The sequence below is a fragment of the Chelonia mydas genome, chromosome 1 (assembly GCF_015237465.2).
Source record: "Chelonia mydas isolate rCheMyd1 chromosome 1, rCheMyd1.pri.v2, whole genome shotgun sequence".
Lineage (NCBI taxonomy): Eukaryota > Metazoa > Chordata > Testudines > Cheloniidae > Chelonia > Chelonia mydas.
Genome location: NC_057849.1, coordinates 348,105,980 through 348,123,213, shown reverse-complemented (window position 1 = coordinate 348,123,213; position 17,234 = coordinate 348,105,980). Strand labels below are relative to the sequence as shown.

The window sequence follows — 17,234 nt, the reverse complement described above, 5'->3', positions numbered from 1 at the left end:
AGTTATCAGTCCTCTCAATATCCCTGTGACGTGGACTAGTGAGAATTATCCGCATTTAGCAGATGGAGACACTGGGGCAGAAGGTGTGGCTTGACTAAGGCTACAGATGATGTCCATGCCAGACTGGGATGAGATCTCAGGAATTCCTGATTCATGGGACCCTGTTCAGTAACACTGTAAATACTTAGCAATGCTGATCTCAAGCAACCACTCAAGGTATCAACAAAAAAAATGGGAAGAGCTATGTTTGGGGATAGTGCTTTAAGAAGCTCTCTTAGGATAGCAAGCTGCCTAATAAGGATGTTCTCTGCTGCTGATTTCATACTTTAAGCTGAAGTTGAGTATTTAGTGTGGTCGACAAAGCCACTGTCTCCGAGACCTTACAATCTATAGGTCCAAGTGGGAACAATACAGTGTTCAGGTGTGGAGTTCTTGCATGGATCATGTGAAGGAAAGGGAGGCAGAGTGCCAGTTTCTTTATTCTCTAAACTGAAGAGCCATAGGGGCAAGGATGGCTTTGCTGATGCTCTTGCACATTCCCATCCATATACTGGTGTCTTTTGAGCCATTGCTGCTGCAGATCTCTAAGGAGGCTGTTGGGCAAACAGGGAAGGTCAAGAGTCCCATGTGTAAGCCAACTGAACTTTCACTAATTGTTCTGCTCTTCAGCTGCCCTTTGTGCTGTGGCCATTGTCAAAGTTTGACTCAGACTCACAATTTATCAGACCTCTCTGTTTTATTAGCAAAGCTGCTCTGCTAATACATTTAGAAGTGAGCCCCCCGAGTGGGGCTTGTGTCTCTTAATTTATACAGCTTGCTGGAGAACAAGTTACAGAGAAGTTACAGACAAAAGAAGAAAAGATTTTAGTCACCACTCTTCGAGATCCCTGAGACCAGTCACGTATCTTCAATTACCTGCCACCCTTAACAATCTCCTTTAACAGCTTCCAGTTAACTTAACTAATTGCCCTTCACACCTTCCATTCTGATGCCTGCTTCTTAGACGTGCTGGCTCTATCTTAATTGCTTCTCCATTCAAAAGCTAACTGTCCCTACGTGTGCTCCCTCAGATACTTTGTAACATGTTTTGGCATGCCCTCTCATATACAATGTGTCCAGCATGTCCCCTTATACAACGTTATACTTCCACACCATTTACTCTCACCCCTTTGGCACTGGCAAGCAATGTTCCAGATATAGGATCAATGGAAGGTTTTGTGACTTGTACACCAGACAGGTGTGTGGTTAAAAAGGGGATGGGATTCAACAAAGAGATCTCAGCAATAGGTACTTTATCACTCTTTTCTTGGCAGACTTCTCCAGAGACCCCCAGCTCCAGTGAAACTTTGGGAGGGGACCCGTCCAGCCTAGAATCCGAGACAGATCGCCTCCGGGTCCAACTGGGTGACAGCCTGAAAGAGCTGCACCAAAAGGAGCTGAGAATTCAACAGTTAAACAGTAAGGTACAGCAAGTTGCCTCTGCCTGCTTATGGAACTTGGGACAAGGAAGAGAACAGACCTCCTCTAGGACTTGGAGGAAGGAGCAGACCTCTCCCTGCTTAAGGGGCTTGTGCTGGGAATGTAGGGCTTGGGGAGAACAAACTTCTGTCCCAGAGCCTGCAGACCCCCACCGGAGAAGTAATGAGACTCGGGGTGGATATCAGGAAAAGCTGTTGGACTGCAGAACAGCTTCCCTAGAGAAGAACTGGGGGCCCCATCACACCTTGACAGGGCCATGGGTCCAGCCAGAGAATCATCCCCAGGGGAAGAGCTGGGGCCCCGTTTCTCCCTGGCACAGGGGTGGATCTGCCTGGGAATGGTCCCAGAGGAAGGGCCAGGCCCTGTCACTCCCCATTAGGGAGATGGATCCAGTTCATGAACTGTTTTCTGTGGCGGGGAGCCCCAACACTGGGGACACTTTAAACTGGGCAAAATACTAATAACTATAGCTAGGGAACAGTCCTGCACTAGCTTCTGGGAGATTGATTTGGCTCCATCCAGTCCATCTCTTACATCTCTTACTTCTCCATTAGCCAGGTCTGTATTAAGGCATAAGCACTATGGGCCTGTGTCTAGGGCCCCAACTCCTGGAGTCGTATGATTACATCAGTATAGGAGTTCTCTTTTTTTTTAAAAAAAAAAGAAAAAAAGTAAGTTCCTTGCCCTTATGGTTGTGAAGAAAAGCTAGAAACTGTGGCCTGAGTGTAACCAATACACTCACTGTCTGAGTTTGCAGACAGCCTGAGATAATAGCTCCAAAAGGGAGGAACTGTCCCATGTATCTCAATGGAGTGTTAACTCTGACCCACTGCTTTAAAGGCACAGACAACCCATCCCAGACAAAGGTTTTATGTGGCAGAAGGAGAAGAGTATAGCAGACCCAGCCCGCATGAGATCATAGAATATCAGGGTTGGAAGGGACCTCAGGAGGTCATCTAGTCCAACCCCCTGCTCAAAGCAGGACCAATCCCCAACTAAATCATCCCAGCCACGGCTTGTCAAGCCTGATCTTAAAAACCTCAAAGGAAGGAGATTCCATCACCTCCCTAGGTAACGCATTCCAGTGCTTCACCACCCTCCTAGTGACTCATATCAACCCTCCTGTTGACTCATATCCATCTTCTTGTTCACTGTAACCCCTAGGTCCTTTTCTGCAGAACTGCTGCCTAGCCGTTTAGTCCCTAGTCTGTAGCGGTGCATGGGATTCTTCCGTCCTAAGTGCAGGACTCTGCACTTGTCCTTGTTGAACCTCACCAGATTTCTTTTGGCCCAATCCTCTAATTTGTCTAGGACCCTCTGTATCCTATCCCTACCTTCCAGCATATCTACCACTCCTCCCAGTTTAGTGTCATCTGCAAACTTGCTGAGGGTGCAGTCCAAGCCATCCTCCAGATCATTAAGGAAGATACTGAACAAAACCGGCCCCAGGACCAACACTTGTGGCACTTCACTTGATGCTGGCTGCCAACTAGACATGGAGCCATTGATCACTACCTGTTGAGCCCGACTATCTAGCCAGCTTTCTATCCACCTTATAGTCCATTCATCCAGCCCATACTTCTTTAACTTGCTGGCAAGAATACTGTGGGAGACCGTGTCAAAAGCTTGCTAAAGTCAAGGAATAACATGTCCACTGCTTTTCCCTCATCCACAGAGCCAGTTATCTCATCATAGAAGGCAAATAGATTAGTCAGCCATGACTTGCCCTTGGTGAATCCATGCTGACTGTTGCTGATCACTTTCCTCTCCTCTAAGTGCTTCAGAATTGATTCCTTGAGGACCTGCTCCATGATTTTTCCAGGGACTGAGGTGAGGCTGACTGGCCTGTAGTTCCCCAGATCCTCCTCCTTCCCCTTTTTAAAGATGGGCACTACATTAGCCTTTTTCTGGTGTCCGGGACCTCCCCGGATCGCCATGAGTTTTCAAAGATAATGGCCAATGGCTCTGCAATCACATCCGCCAACTCCTTTAGCACTCTCGGATGCAGCGCATCCGGCCCCATGGACTTGTGCTCGTCCAGCTTTTCTAAATCGTCCCAAACCACTTCTTTCTCCACAGAGGGCTGGTCACCTCCTCCCCATGCTGTGCTGCCCAGTGCAGCAGGCTGGGAGCTGACCTTGTTTGTGAAGACAGAGGCAAAAAAAGCATTGAGTACATTAGCTTTTTCCACATCCTCTGTCACTAGGTTGCCTCCCTCATTCAGTAAGGGGCCCACACTTTCCTTGGCTTTCTTCTTGTTGCTAACATACCTGAAGAAACCCTTCTTGTTACTCTTAACATCTCTTGCTAGCTGCAACTCCAGGTGTGATTTGGCCTTCCTGATTTCACTCCTGCATGCCTGAGCAATATTTTTATACTCCTCCCTGGTCATTTGTCCAATCTTCCACTTCTTGTAAGCTTTTTTTTTGTGTTTTAAGATCAGCAAGGATTTCACTGTTAAGCCAAGCTGGTCGCCTGCCATATTTACTATTCTTTCTACACATCAGGATGGTTTGTTCCTGTAACCTCAATAAGGATTCTTTAAAATACAGCCAGCTCTCCTGGACTCCTTTCCCCGTCATGTTATTCTCCCAGGGGATCCTGCCCGTCAGTTCCCTGAGGGAGTCAAAGTCTGCTTTTCTGAAGTCCAGGGTCCGTATTCTGCTGCTCTCCTTTCTTCCTTGTGTCAGGATCCTGAACTCAACCACCTCACGGTCACGGCCTCCCAGGTTCTCCTACTAATTCTTCCCGGTTTGTGAGCAGCAGGTCAAGAAGAGCTCTGCCCCTAGTTGGTTCCTCCAGCACTTGCACCAGGAAATTGTCCCCTACACTTTTCAAAAACTTCTTGGATTGTCTGTGCACCGCTGTATTGCTCTCCCAGCAGATATCAGGATGATTGAAGTCTCCCATAAGAACCAGGGCCTGCGATCTAGTATCTTCCGTTAGTTGCCGGAAGAAAGCCTCGTCCACCTCCTTCCCCTGGTCTGGTGGTCTATAGCAGACTCCCACCACTACATCACTCTTGTTGCTCACACTTCTAAACTTAATCCAGAGACACTCAGGTTTTTCTGCAGTTTCATACCAGAGCTCTGAGCAGTCATACTGCTCCCTTACATACAGTGCAACTCCCCCACCTTTTCTGCCCTGCCTGTCCTTCCTGAACAGTTTATATCCATCCATGACAGTACTCCAGTCATGTGAGTTATCCCACCAAGTCTCTGTTATTCCAATCACATCATAATTTCTTGACTTTGCCAGGACTTCCAGTTCTCCCTGCTTGTTTCCCAGGCTTCTTGCATTTGTGTATAGGCACTTGAGATAACCTGCTGATCGCCAGCATTCGTTGACTTCCACGATTCGACGGTCTCTACCCGGGCCTTTTCCTTCCACAAAGAGGATGGACGAGAACACCACTTGCGCCTCAGACTCCTTTATTCTTCTTCCAAGAGCCACGTAGTCTGCAGTGATCCACTCAAGGTCATTCTTGGCAGTATCATTGGTGCCCACGTAGAGGACCAGCAAGGGGTAGCGATCCGAGGGGTTGATGAGTCTCGGCAGTCTCTCCGTCACATTGTGATCCTAGCTCCTGGCAAGCAGCAGACTTCTTGGTTTTCCCGGTCGGGGCGGTAGATAGATGACTCAGTCCCCCTGAGGAGGGAGTCCCCGACCACCACAACCCTCACCCAAGCAGAGACAGTCTGGCAGTGGGATAGGTATTGAAGGACAGTGGGGATGGGCACTTGCTGCTATTCCTGCCTTCCTGGGAGAGAGAAGGGGGCCCTTGCTGCTCCCAGAGGGTGAAGGATCCCAGCTGCCATTCCTGGATGGGAAAAATTTCCTGATGCGGCTGCCCCTGAGCTCTCTGGGATGGGATGAGGGCCCCCTGCCACTCCAGGTGGGGTACAGGGCTATATTGTGGGACTGGACCTCTGGAGGGCCCTATATCTTGGTGTGTGTAAGGCTCCAAATTGCTTTAATTCAGTCCTGATGACAGTCTGTGGCCCTGGCACCAAGCGTCCTTTTCACATTCACATTGTGACGCAGTTCCTGCCAACTGGTAAGAAACAGATCCCGGACAGCTTCTCCTCTGCTTGCATTCCATATGTTTTGGGTCATCTCTCTTTGCGTGCGTAAAGAAACAAGGAACGATGTACAAAAGAAAATGATCAGAACTGCAAAGTCAAGCACTCAAAAGTTAGAAAATGGTAGAATTACGGTGGCCTGTGCATGCTTTAATTGTGGTCCCTTATTCCTGTGCATTTTGGTGCAGTCCCCTATGTTAGTCACTACATATGTTTCAGCTTCTGCAGCAAATTATCCAACAGACAACAGCCTCATTTACTACACAACAATGCCTTATTCACCATCCACCCTGGGCACTGAATGATCCAGGAATCCTGGACACATTCAAATCTCAGACACGTATAAAATTCTGCTCACTGAATTTTTCCACAAACTTTACTTGGCAAACTCAGTATTAAGCCTGGAGCTGGACATTTCGTATTCTGCCTACTTTACAACACCTAAACCCCTCAGCATTCAGTACGATCTGCAGCAGTGTAGTCCCAATAAAGCAGCAGTCATCATCATTCTTTAAGGGCTAAGCCTGCTCTCTGGGGGGCATCTTTATAAAACAGCCATCCTGATTACGTGAAGTCTAGTTTCAGTGAAATAAATTGCATGGCTTTTATCTTGACTGTGGCCCCCTTATCACTTGCCTCATTGCTGAGTTTGTTTTGTTTTTTTAAATCTCTGCAGTCTTCCCTCTCTCACTACCCAGTGTGACCCATCCTCTCTCCAGCAGAAAGACCTTCCCCACGCCAGTTCCCTTCTGCTGCTGGTCCTTACTCTCAAATGCCTCGTTGAGAGTCAAGAGCAGGGAGGTAGATTATATAAGGAAAATGAGCCACAAGTCAGTCAGTTTCTATCAACTTAGGTCATTGATCTTTAGTACCCCCTGCCTGCCTTCTGCAGCCCTACGGGTTCATAGATACTAAGGTCAGAAGGGACTATTATGATCATCTAGTCCAACCTCCTGCACAACGCAGGCCACAGAATCTCACCCACCCACTCCTGCGAAAAACCTCACCTACGTCTGAGCTATTGAAGTCCTCAAATCATGATTTAAAGACTTCAAGGAGCAGAGAATCCTCCAGCAAGTGACCTGTGCCCCATGCGACAGAGGAAGGCGAAAAACCTCCAGGGCCTCTTCCAATCTGCCCTGGAGGAAAATTCCTTCCCGACTCCAAATATGGCGATCAGCTAAACCCTGAGCATATGGGCAAGATTCACCAGCCAGATACCCAGGAGAGAATTTTTTGTAGTAACTCAGATCCCACCCCATCTAACAGAAGCCATCTCATTCCCATATAAACTAATATGGAAGTCACTGAGCCGAAGAAGTTAACAGGATTCAAAGAGGGATTTGGACATTTATGTTGATAACTCTTATAATGTTAGATATTCTTATTGCTAACACAAATTTTAGAAGGGATATTAAGCCTCCTGCTTCAGTGCTAAAACCAACCTCTAACTACTGAAGATCAGGATGAGACCTAATCTGGGGGCAGATTATTCCTCATCTGCTATTGTGAGGTTCTTGTACCTTCCTCTGAAGCATCAGGTACTGGCCACTATCAGGGATGGATCCAGGACTGCATGAGTCTTGGGTCTGATTGAGTCTGACAATCCCTACCTTCCTAATAAAGCTCTTTTTCTGTGGATGCCAAGGGGAGCAGCTTCTCTCAGAAATTCTGTTTTAGCATCTTTGCTCGGTCTTCTTCCCAGCTCTCTCAGATCTTTGAGGAGAAAAATGCCCTCTCTATCCAGCTGCGGGGCAGCAGCCAGAATCTCCGTGAGAGCCACCAACACTGCCGTGAGGTCCTGAACCGCTGCATGGCCCTGGAGAGGCAGCTGCAGGAGCTGCAATCCCCAAACAAGGACACGGTAAGGGGTGGAGTAATGGAGGGAAGGTGGTGTATTCCTTGTGACAGCCTAGTTGAATTGAAGGGCAATTCTCACTGCAGACTTTGTTTGCTGTATGACATGGCAGCTGGTCTGGACTCTGTTCTGTTTGAGACTTTAATCCGGCTCTCCCATTGCTTTACTGATTGCCCTGCCCAGCACTTGATGCCTTGCCGCACATATACTCTGTTTCAGAGGTCACTCGTGACAGATGCTGCTCCAGGAGCCCCTCAGGAAAAGAACGAACTTCAAAGAGAGTGTTACACTCCAGAATTGCAGGAATTACAGCTGAGGTAAGGACAGAGGGAAGGGTGTAAATCCTGACACAGGACCTTGGCTGATGCCCAGTGGGGCAGGGAAAAGTCTGAGTCCTGCTGTAGCACCCTAGAACCTTCTGGAATCTCTGAGGTGCACTCAGTTGTTGTGACTCACTATTCCTTTAGATGAAACCACAGACACTGACTGCAACATGTAGCAATTGCTGCTGCCCAGTGCGGGTCAGCTTAGCTCCCCATTCACTACGTTGGCTCATCAGTAGATATTGAGTTACATTTATGGTTCTGGTCTCAATCTTCAAGGCTCTCAATGAGCTGGACCAGGGCTGCCTCTTGGACTGAGACCTACTATGATAACTGTGCTCCTTGGGAATAATGGAACTAAAGGTGGGAGTGGGTGATGGAGCCCAGGGCTATGGAACTCCTTTTCTGCATTGACCTTCATGGCTCAGTGCAAGATCCACCTCCTCATCTCAGCATTCCCACAGTAAGTAAATAAAACCCACCTGTTTGTGGAGACAAGGGGGAGACTCTCCATGTACTAGAGCAGTGAATACAATATAAGCAGAGGTCCCCAGAGAGACATTTTGGGCATTTCAGTGTTCTATTTTCTACCAGGTTATCAGAGGCCAAACATCTGCACAGCAGCACAAAGCAGGACCTGAGGCGTTTGGAAGAGCAGCTGCATGAGGAACGAGACCAGCGTCTTGCTGCAGAGGAGGCTTTCTCAGCAGCACAGGATCAGATCAGGAGGTGGAGTGTTTCTAATCAAGCAAGCTGTGTTACCTTAGTGCATCACCAAGTTTCTAGCTGTCTGTCCATCTCTGCTTTTTATAGAATGTCCATCACTGCGAAATCTGGGCTCCACATTGGAAAGGCTGAAATTTGGTCATGATTTTTCCTTAAAATCCCAGTTTTAAAGGAAGCCTTATGGTCATTCCCAGTCATTTCTGAGCAAAGAAGGTTTCTGTCTGAAATCTAGGACAGTTCTTCCACCTGTGAGTAGGGAATCTCCATTAGTCTGCCCTGGCCACCAGAGCTTTTTGAGCCTTATCTGTATTATGGCAGTGCCCAGATTCCTCGCTCAGGATCAGGCCCATTGTGCTGGGTGCTTCACAGACACTCCACCAGGCATGGCTCCTGCCCCAGTGAGCTCACAAGTTAATTTGAAATAAGACTCAAACAATGGGAAGTTGGGGTAGGGCTGGAACTAAGGTCATGTCCTTCCACAGGGAGCTGGTAAGTAATTTGGATTCCCGGGGGTACCAAATTTTTACAAATGAATTCTCCTCAAGTGATGCCATAATCATGCCTTTACTGACTGACCGATTCGTTGTAGGCATCATGGCCTATTGTTTGTGGTTTCCTATTATCTCATTGTGTGTCCAGAGCACTGGTCAGGGCACTGAAACCTATTAATCATAGAATACTAGACAGGATCTCAGTGGATCATCTAGTCCAGTCCCCTGCACTCAAGGCAGGACTAAGTATTCTCTAGATCATCCCTGACAGGTGTTTGTCTAACCTGCTTTTAAAAATCTCCAATGTCAGAGATTTCATAACCTCTCTAGGCAATTTATTCCAGTGCTTAACCACCCTGACTCAAAGTTTTCCCTTGCTGCAATTTAAGCCCATTGCTTCTTGTCCTATCCCCAGAGGTTAAAGAGAACAATTTTTCTCCCTCCTCCTTGAAACAACCTTTTATGTACTTGAAAACTATTATCATGTCCCCTCTGTCGTCTCTTCTCCAGACTAAACAAATCCAGTTTTTTCAATCTTTCCTCATAGGTCTTGTTTTCTAGATCTTTAATCATTTTTGTTGTTGTTCTTTTGACTTTCTCCATTTTGTCCACATCTTTCCTGAAATGTGATGCCCAGAACTGGACACAATACTCTAGTTGAGGCCTAATCATATAGGCCTTAAACACCAGTCTCTTGAATCACACCCAGAAGTGGCTAGGAAGCCAGTGCATGAGCTGGAGTAATGCACTGTTTATGGCTATCACTGCCCAGCAGGCCAACAGCCATGTTCTGCACTGGTTCTGGCTTCTAGGTGACCCATGTGAGCAGCTTGCTGCAGTGTGTGTTCTAGCAGTTAATTAATGTTTCTCTGTCTTCTGCAGGTTGGAGTCAAGTGAATGGGCATCTGCTCTGGGTTCCAGCATTGATTTGTCTCCACCCCATGAACACTCCTTGCTGATTGACCCCATGGACAGTTCCTTTAGCAAGGTAAGAATACTACTGCAGTGGCTGTGTCCAGGGAACTAGTTTCATAATGTAGGACATGTGAACAACTGCTGCTGCAGAGGAATGTGGCCAGAACATGGGGAATGGAACGATGTTGATTCTAAGCACTGGATATAGTTCATAGCCTCTAGAACCTGCCACTCCCACTGCATGGCTCAAAATATCTCCACACCCTGCATCACTCAGGATCTGCAACTACATATATGGCTCTTGCAACTGTGACCTTGGGAACTGGTTGGGCTCCTGGAGTCCAAGGTTGCATCAGGGGCTTCTCCCCTCTTGCAAGATCTTGTAATATTTGCCCAAAGTTCTGAATAAAAGAAAGCAGCAGCTGATTGTGCAGAGAGGGCTTATGGTCTCAGTAAAATGTACCTATCCCTATGTCCATAGTCTCATGTACAAAGTGCAATAGTTAGACACCTCCCCCTCCCCCTCCAAAGGGATGGACCTTACTCTGTGCCCAGAAGGTCAAAAATCTCAGATTATCAGAGTCAAGGGTCACTCCGTGAGAATGACCCAGCGGTTCAGTGTGAGCAAGCGCAATATCATAGAATGGTAGGACTGGAAGTGACCTTGAGAGGTCATCTAGTCCAGTCCCCTGCACTCATGGCAGGACTCAGTATTATATGTTGCCTGATCATGGCTGCAGTGGTAGCAGCAAGTTGCCAGGACAGCAACCATATAGGCCTTATACACTGAACCACATCCAGAAGTGGCTAGGAAGCCAGTTCATGAGCTGGAATAATGCACTACTTATGGCTAGCACTGCCCAGCAGGCCAACAGCCATGTTCTGCACTGGCTCTGGCGTCTAGTTGACCCATGTGAGCAGCTTCCTGCTGTGTTTGTTCTAGAGATCACTAAAACAGGTCATTGGGGCACCCGAGATGGTCCTAGTTACCCTGCCGAGCACGTAGGGCCACAATGCCATATAAGAACACAAAAGCATCCCCAAATGGAAATCTCTAGAGACCATCCCGCCATGTTACCAGTCCCCTGTCTTCTCTGGATGGAGTCTCAGCAAGCTCATTCCTATCCAGGCACCTGTATTTGCTTCCCAGCACCTGGCTAAGATGCCACTGGAGATGCAGAGCTGTATACCAGCTGCATGTTGAGTGCTGGCCTTGCAGAAGCCCAGGCTGTCTCAATATGTGTTGAATCCCCATTGAGAGAGTTCTTGGGCAGAGGAGCCCAGTGGTTCCCTCTGTAGAATCCAGGAGGAAAGGTCAAACCCACTGGAGCAACACAGCCCAGCCAGAGTCAGCAGCTGAGTCATCAGAGCTGGTGGCAGCGCTGTGGTGACTGGATGCTGCCTTGTGCTCATAGCTAGGAGAGTGTTATCATCCAGACTCTATTCCAGGGGTGGCTAGCCTGAGCCTGAGAAGGAGCCAGAATTTACTAATGTACATTTCCAGAGAACCACAGTAATACATCAGCAGCCCCCATCAGCCACCCCCCGCTATCCCCAGCACCTCCTGCCCGCCGGCAGCCCTGACGATCAGCACCTCCCCCTCCCTCCCCGTGCCTCCTGCCCACTGCGATCAGCTGTTTCACAGTGTACAGGAGACTCTGGAATGGAGGGGGGAGGAGCAAGGGTGCAGCAGGCTCGGGGAGGGGGCAGGAAGGGGCGGGAGCCTTGGGGTAAGGGGTGGAGTGGGGGCAGGGCCTGGGGTTGAGCAGTGGAAAGTTGGCACCTATAGCTCCAGCTCTGGAGTCAGCACCTATTCAAGGAGCCGCATATTAACTTCTGAAGAGCCGCGTGTCGCTCTGGAGCCACAGGTTGGCCACCCTTCACTATTCCATGCTCATTCTCAAGCCTCGCCAATGTGAATCAGGAAACCTGAGGTGCCCAGTGAAGCCAATGCTCTAAGAGCACTGGTGTCTGAGTGCCAATGCTCGTAACAACCCGTTCAGCAGAAGCTGGCATCCTGCCCACCAGCTATGGACAGGTTAATGATCTTAGGCCAGTTCCCTGCTGCCTGGCCAAAGGGGTAGGATGGAGTCCCCAGCACCTCAAGTATTCAGCAGTGCTATCAACATCACTTATTATCATCTGTTGATCAAGATATATCCGTGATATATTGACTTCAGCAAAGCTTTTGATTCGGTCTCCCACAGTATTCTTGCCGGCAAGTTTAAAAAAGTATGGATTGGATGAATGGACTATAAAATGGATAGAAAGCTAGCTAGATTGTTGGGCTCAACGGGTAGTGATCAACAGCTTGATGTCTAGTTGGCAGCCGGTATCAAGCAGAGTGCCCAAGGGGTCTGTCCTGGGGCCGGTTTTGTTCGACATCTTCATTAATGATCTGGATGATGGGATGGATTGCACCCTCAAAAAGTTTACAAATGACACTAAGAAAGAAAGAAATCTGAGGTTCAACAAGGACAAGTGTAGAGTCCTGCACTTAGGACAGAAGAATCCCATGCACTGCTACAGGCTGGGGACCCACTGGTTAAGCGGCAGTTCTGCAAAAAAGGACCTGGGGCTTACAGTGGACGAGAAGCTGGGTATGAGTCAACAGTGTGCCCTTGTTGTCAAGAGAGCTGACGGCATATTGGGCTGCATAGTAGGAGCATTGTCAGCAGATTGAGGGAAGTGATTATTTCCCTCTATTTGGCACTGGTGAGGCCACATCTGGAGTATTGCGTCCAGTTTTGGGCCCCTCACTGCAGAAAGGGTAAGGGGAAATTGGAGATAGTCCAGTGGAGGGCAACGAAAACGATTCAGGGGCTGGGGCACATAACTTATGAGGAGAGGCTGAGGGAACTGGGCTTATTTAGTCGGCAGAAGAGAAGAGTGAGGGGGGATTTGATAGCAGCCTTCAACTATGTGAAGAGAGGTTCCAAAGAGGATGGAGCTCAGCTGTTCTCAGTGGTGGCAAATGACAGAACAAGGAGCAATGGTCTCAAGTTGCAGTGGGGGAGGTCTAGGTTGGATATTAGGAAAAACTATTTCACTAGGAGGGTGGTGAAGCACTGGAAGGGGTTACCTATGGAGGTGGTGGAATCTCCATCCTTTGAGGTTTTTAAGGCCCAGCTTGACAAAGCCCTGGCTGGGATGATTTAGTTGGGGATGGTTCTGCTTTGAGCAGGGGGTTGGACTAGATGACATCCTGAGGTCTCTTCCAACCCTAATCTTCTGTGATTCTGTGTTTCCTTACACTGCACCTGAAGGGGTTGAAACTTAGACCTGGTCTACAGTACAGAGTTAGGTCAACGTAAGGCAGCTTACATTGACCTAACTCTGTAAGCGCCTACACTAAAATGTAGCTCCCACCGACGTAACTCTCCCACTACACCAACTTAACTCTACCTCTGTGAGACAAGTAGCGCTTAAGTCGATGTAGTTAAGTGTATGCCGTATCATTGTAGACACTGCGTTGCTTACATAGACTGTTGCTGCCTTTCAGAAACTGTCCCATAATGCGCCACACTGGCAGTTAAATCAGTGCAAGTGGTCCTGGTGAGGACGCGCACTGCTGACACAAGGAATGTAATGTGGACATATGAAACCAATTCAATTACTGCGGTGGCTGTACATCGGGGTGGGCAAACTTTGTGGCCCAAGGGCCACATCTGGGTATGGAAATTGTATAGCGGGCCATGAATGCTCACAAAATTGGGGGTTGGGGTGCGGGAGGGGGTGAGAGCTCTGGCTCGGGGTGCGGGCTCTGGGGTGGGGCTGGGGATGAGGGGTTGGGGGTGCAGGAAGGTGTTCAGGGCTGGGACCGAGGGGTTCAGAGGGCGGGAGGGAGATCAGGGCAGGGGGTTGGGGTATGGGAAGGAGTCAGGGGTGCATGCTCCAGGCGGCGCTTACCTCAAGCAGCTCCCAGAAGCAGTGGCATATCCCCCTCGGGCTTCTCTGCAGAGGAGTGGCCAGGCAGCTCTGCCTGTTGCCCTATTGACAGGCGCCGCCCCTGCAGCTGCCATTGGCCCCGGTTCCTGGCCACGTAGGAGTTGGAGGGGGGACATGCTGATGCTTCCAGGAGCCACACGGAGCCGGGCAAGCCCCCGACCCTGCTTCCTGGCAGGAGCTCGAGGGCCAGATTAAAACGTCTGGAGGGCCAGATGCAGCCCTTGGGACGTAGTTTGCCCACCCCTGCTATACACTGACATAATTCAGGTCATCTTAATTTTGTAGTGTAGACTTGCCCATAGGCACAGATGTTAGGGAGTGTGTTGTACACTCTGCCACTCAGCCCTTCTTTGAGCAGGCTGTGGGTTTGTGGGGAGTGTGTGTGGAGGGAGGTGTTTGCTAAGCTCCACACCATCATGAAGAGGAAGGGCTGGTGAGCAGAACAGGAATATGTGGGACACTGTTTCACTCTTGCTTTGCAGTTTCACCTTTAAGGTCTCCCTTGCAGTGTGATTCCTACCCTGGTGGGATGGTGGAGCTAGAGCAGGGCTTATGAGATGGGAGAGGAGGTGGATTAGGTGGGATAGGAGCCCTTCAGAGTTCTGTGTCGGTGGTGCAGGGGGTGACCCTGTAGTTAAATGGCAAATTGACCCTACAGCTCCATAGCCAATCAGGCTCTGAAGCTGGAATCACATGGTTGGAAACCTGTGAACACTGGTTAGACTAGTGCATCCTCCTCGATGAGCTCTATGTCTGTGCCTTGTTGGACTGGTCTCCCATGTCCTGTGGGGCTTTGAGTGCAGGTGGCTGGGCTCAGCACTTACTGGCACTAACTGGTTTCTCCTTTACTCTTCCCCTCAGACTCGGAGCAACTCTGGTTTGTGGCGGCAGCTGCGCTTTCTCTTCTGTTCCAGAACCCGCCTACCACTGCTGGTGACCGTGTATTTGCTCATGCTTCACATCCTACTCTTCCTGTGCTTTACAGGCCGCCTGTGAGCAGGGCCAACAGTCTCTCCCTGAGCATCAGACCTTTACCCCATGCCTGTGCCAGACAGGTTTTTGGGCCAGCAGTCACCAGTGCCCCGCACCAGCTGGCCACCCACCTAGCTAGCTCTGTGGGGCAACTGAGCCCAGCAGTCTCCAGCACTCACCCCTGAGCTGCTTGCTCTGGCCCAACTGGGTGGCTGCTGACAACCTTTCACACACACCCTCACGAAGTGTTACCAGGTCATCTTTTCTGAGCCAGGCTCCTCAGGCTGGGAATGAGTGAAGACGGTGTAATCTGCAGCTTCCACCTGCAGACGGCTCCACTCCAGCTGTTAATCATTTATGATGGGGGTTGCAAAGAAAATGCTGTCAGGTACTGCAGCTCCCAGTGCCTTCAGAAGGTTCGCTGGCACCACTGCATCTTGTCATGCTTACACTCAAGCCGGTATCAATGGCTGTACCAGCCTAGAAAGTGGCATTGGCCACCTGCCCCTCAGTCCACATGTCACTGGCTTTGCAGGTGATGGCTCACCCTACCCATCTGCAGTGTTCCTTCCCTTTCACAGATAGCACTATCGTATTGCAGAGATTGCACCAGTCCATGAGCAAGGGAGGGAAGCTCCCTCCCCGCTGATCCCCCAGATCTTAAACCCAGCCACTTGGGCCCTTCTAGTGATGATTAAAAACAAGAAAGGGAAGTTGTGGAGTTTTTACGGGATACTATATAGAGCCAATCAGGGTCTGTTTTATAACTTTTTCAGTGGGGCTAATTTTTGGGTTTCAGCTCAGTAGAGTTCCCTGCAGGAGAAGGGCAATCACTGCAGCATGCAAACATGCTGAGCCTTACATCTAAGGGCTTTTGTAAGTATTTGCTGTTATGCCCCTGCAGGAGAAGGGCAGTAATTTAATTATTGAAAGAGAATAGGGGACTTGACCTTTTATCTCTAATTTAATCATTGCACTAATTATAAAGCTTGTGCAGTTCTTGCTGCGGATAGGGGAGAGGAGAAGAGAAGTCCTGCTCCTGCACCCTGTTTCCTTTGAAAAGACTAAACCTGGATAATTTGTGCTACAGGGTATAGCTCCAAGGGGTCTGGGCTCTCCATGGATTACAAGAACCCCACAGACAAACCCCTCCCTGTTGTAAGGGGAAGATTCCTAAGGCCTCTGCCCCACCCCCACTTCATGAGACTTCTTTTTGGAGAAGCCTGTGACTGGTGTTGCTGGGGTGGCTGCATGTACCCTATGCCATACACTCTAAGTGCAGTTGGGCCTGTTCCCACTGATTGTGTAGATGGCGGAGTTCAGAGCTCTCTACGGAGCCCCTGAACATGCTCCATACAGAGAATGAGATACTGATGTACCTGGAGATGAGGATTCTGAACACAGTGGTGACTGCTCCAGTTGAGAAAGGAGGGTGGAACCTATCAGATAAGCCTTCACTTAGAGCTGCCGTCTACTTTGTAAGGTGTGCCTCTCCCTTCCTGGTTTTAGAATGCCCTCCCCCCACACACCGTTTAATGGAGGAAAGTTAATTCTCCTGACGCTGTTCTTAGTCCAGGTCTCCAGGGTCGCTGAACTGAGCCTGTGAAGAGACAGGGACTGGTTCCTTTGCTGTCCCTACAGCAACTGGGCCTCTGGCTAGGTCCAGAATACTGAAGCCATATATCTGTGCTCCCCCATGAGTATTTATAGAGAGCGTGCCCTGCAGGATTCCCCCCTTGATTCTATGAAATCCAGTGACTGAACCTCTCTCCTATAGCTTCCGGGGGCACATGCTCCTGTGTACAATAAAGATTATTTTTCAGAGTGAAGCCGAGTGGTGTTTTGGTGTGTGTCGCTATAGGAACTGACCTCTGAGGTTCCAGAGCTGCAGGCCATGAGCATGATCTACTGTGGGAGCAACACAAGACAGCGGCCGCTCTCATTTTGCTTTATCCCTGGTGCAATGGGAATTCCCTTTCTGTTTCCTCATATTGATGTGTGTCCCCATGGAGATTGCAGTAGCCTCCTCCTCACCTCTTTCAGATGCACAGATCCTACAGTGGCTGTGGGGGACAGGAGTTATAATTTTGAGAACAGTTCTGGTGAGGTTTAGCACCTGCCTGCTGCCTTTACTGTTTCTTGCTATCTGAGTTTAGGCAGAATTATGTAGCCCCATGGGCATTTGCAGTTTCAAGACCTGGTGGATTACATGGTAGCCACCTTGACTCTCCTGATGGTACCAGCGGAAGAGACTTCCCACCCAGTATTTGACATAATCGGTGCCACTGCCAAGAGTAAAATATCACTTCCTGTCCTGGATGGGTTGTTGCAACTCGCCAATCTGTGTGGTCCAATGCCACTTGTGAACCCATCTCCAAGAAGGCTGACATGCTCTACCAGCTACCCTCTGAAGGGCTCTCATACTTTCATGCCCACTCTG

The 17,234-nt window shown here is 49.2% G+C and overlaps 1 protein-coding gene across 6 annotated transcripts in view; it reads left to right on the top strand.

Annotated features, from left to right (window-relative positions):
- The window catches only part of GOLGB1 (golgin B1), a 105,891-nt gene extending 89,268 nt beyond the window's left edge, over positions 1-16,623 (top strand). For 3 of the 6 annotated variants that reach the window (XM_043522131.1, XM_043522121.1, XM_043522125.1), the window contains 5 exons: positions 1,314-1,463; positions 7,267-7,736; positions 8,337-8,471; positions 9,842-9,947; positions 14,684-16,623. In XM_043522131.1, the coding sequence (XP_043378066.1) occupies positions 1,314-1,463; positions 7,267-7,736; positions 8,337-8,471; positions 9,842-9,947; positions 14,684-14,818 (996 nt within the window). In that variant the 3' untranslated portion in view covers positions 14,819-16,623. The remainder of the gene's footprint in view (positions 1-1,313; positions 1,464-7,266; positions 7,737-8,336; positions 8,472-9,841; positions 9,948-14,683) is intronic. The other 3 variants (XM_037889521.2, XM_037889523.2, XM_037889524.2) reach the window with 3 other exon arrangements.
- Positions 16,624-17,234: the final 611 nt, after the last annotated feature.